Consider the following 893-nt stretch of genomic DNA (forward strand, 5'->3'; position numbering starts at 1 on the left):
TGGGGGACCTTGGGCACAGGGGCTGTCCCTAGTTGTCTGGTACCTGGCCTGGGTGATTTAGGACGGGGGTGTATTGCCTTGTGTGAGGTGGCTAAGGAGGTGGTTCGGAGTATGGGCTGTGGATGGCAGGGCGACGTAAACAACTGTGGCTAGTAGTTTGGCCCTGTGATTGATGGATGCCGAACAGACAAGTACAGAATCTAAGAAAACAGGCTAGTATTCATATTTAGAATCAAGGGCTCCCAAACTTTCTGTGGTCAAACATGCTGCAATGCCTCTGAGGGCTTGTGGCCTACCCTCCAGCCAGGGCCCCTCAGAACCAGAAAGGGGCCAGGTTTGCTGTGATCTGTTCTTGGAGACCCTGGGTAGTGGCTAGCAGTGGCGCAAAGAGTCACCAGGTCTGAAACTGCCAGATGTGCCCTATCTTCTGACAGCACTACCCCAAAACCGAGGGTCTCTGAGGCTGAGAACAGTCTCCGTGTCACCTCTGTCCTGCTCAGCATCCTCCATGCCTTTTCCTAGGGGCCGGGGCTGGACCTCAGGATGCAGGTCAGGCCCATGATGGGGGAGAGGAGGATGCCTTCAACTCCGGAGGACCAGTCAGCTCTCCGGGAGTTGCCTTGGCCTTCTGGATACACAGTAAGCCTGGGAGGTGGTTTGCTGCGGGGGCCCCAGCCACAGCCAGTGAGACCTGGGTTTCGGGATTTTTGTGAATGAGGAGGCAGAAGGGGACGGAGGAATCTAGGGCCCGCTGTTGGGAACTGGGAACGTGCTGGAGGCCCATGCTTAGCTCCTGGTAAAAACTACTGAACAGGCACTAGTGTTTCTGCATTGAAGGCAAACATTGAAGGTGACAGGTGGCAGGGACTAACACTCGGGCCCTGGCCCTGGCC

The 893-nt window shown here is 56.3% G+C and overlaps 1 protein-coding gene across 1 annotated transcript in view; it reads left to right on the forward strand.

The window, feature by feature from the left end:
• Window positions 1-893, forward strand: part of ZNF333 (zinc finger protein 333) — a 23,175-nt gene that overhangs the window by 8,675 nt on the left and 13,607 nt on the right. The window contains exon 6 of the mRNA XM_019633758.1: window positions 523-639. Within this exon, the coding sequence (XP_019489303.1) occupies window positions 523-639 (117 nt within the window). The remainder of the gene's footprint in view (window positions 1-522; window positions 640-893) is intronic.

This window comes from Hipposideros armiger, unplaced genomic scaffold (assembly GCF_001890085.2).
Source record: "Hipposideros armiger isolate ML-2016 unplaced genomic scaffold, ASM189008v1 scaffold_1396, whole genome shotgun sequence".
NCBI classification, from domain to species: domain Eukaryota; kingdom Metazoa; phylum Chordata; class Mammalia; order Chiroptera; family Hipposideridae; genus Hipposideros; species Hipposideros armiger.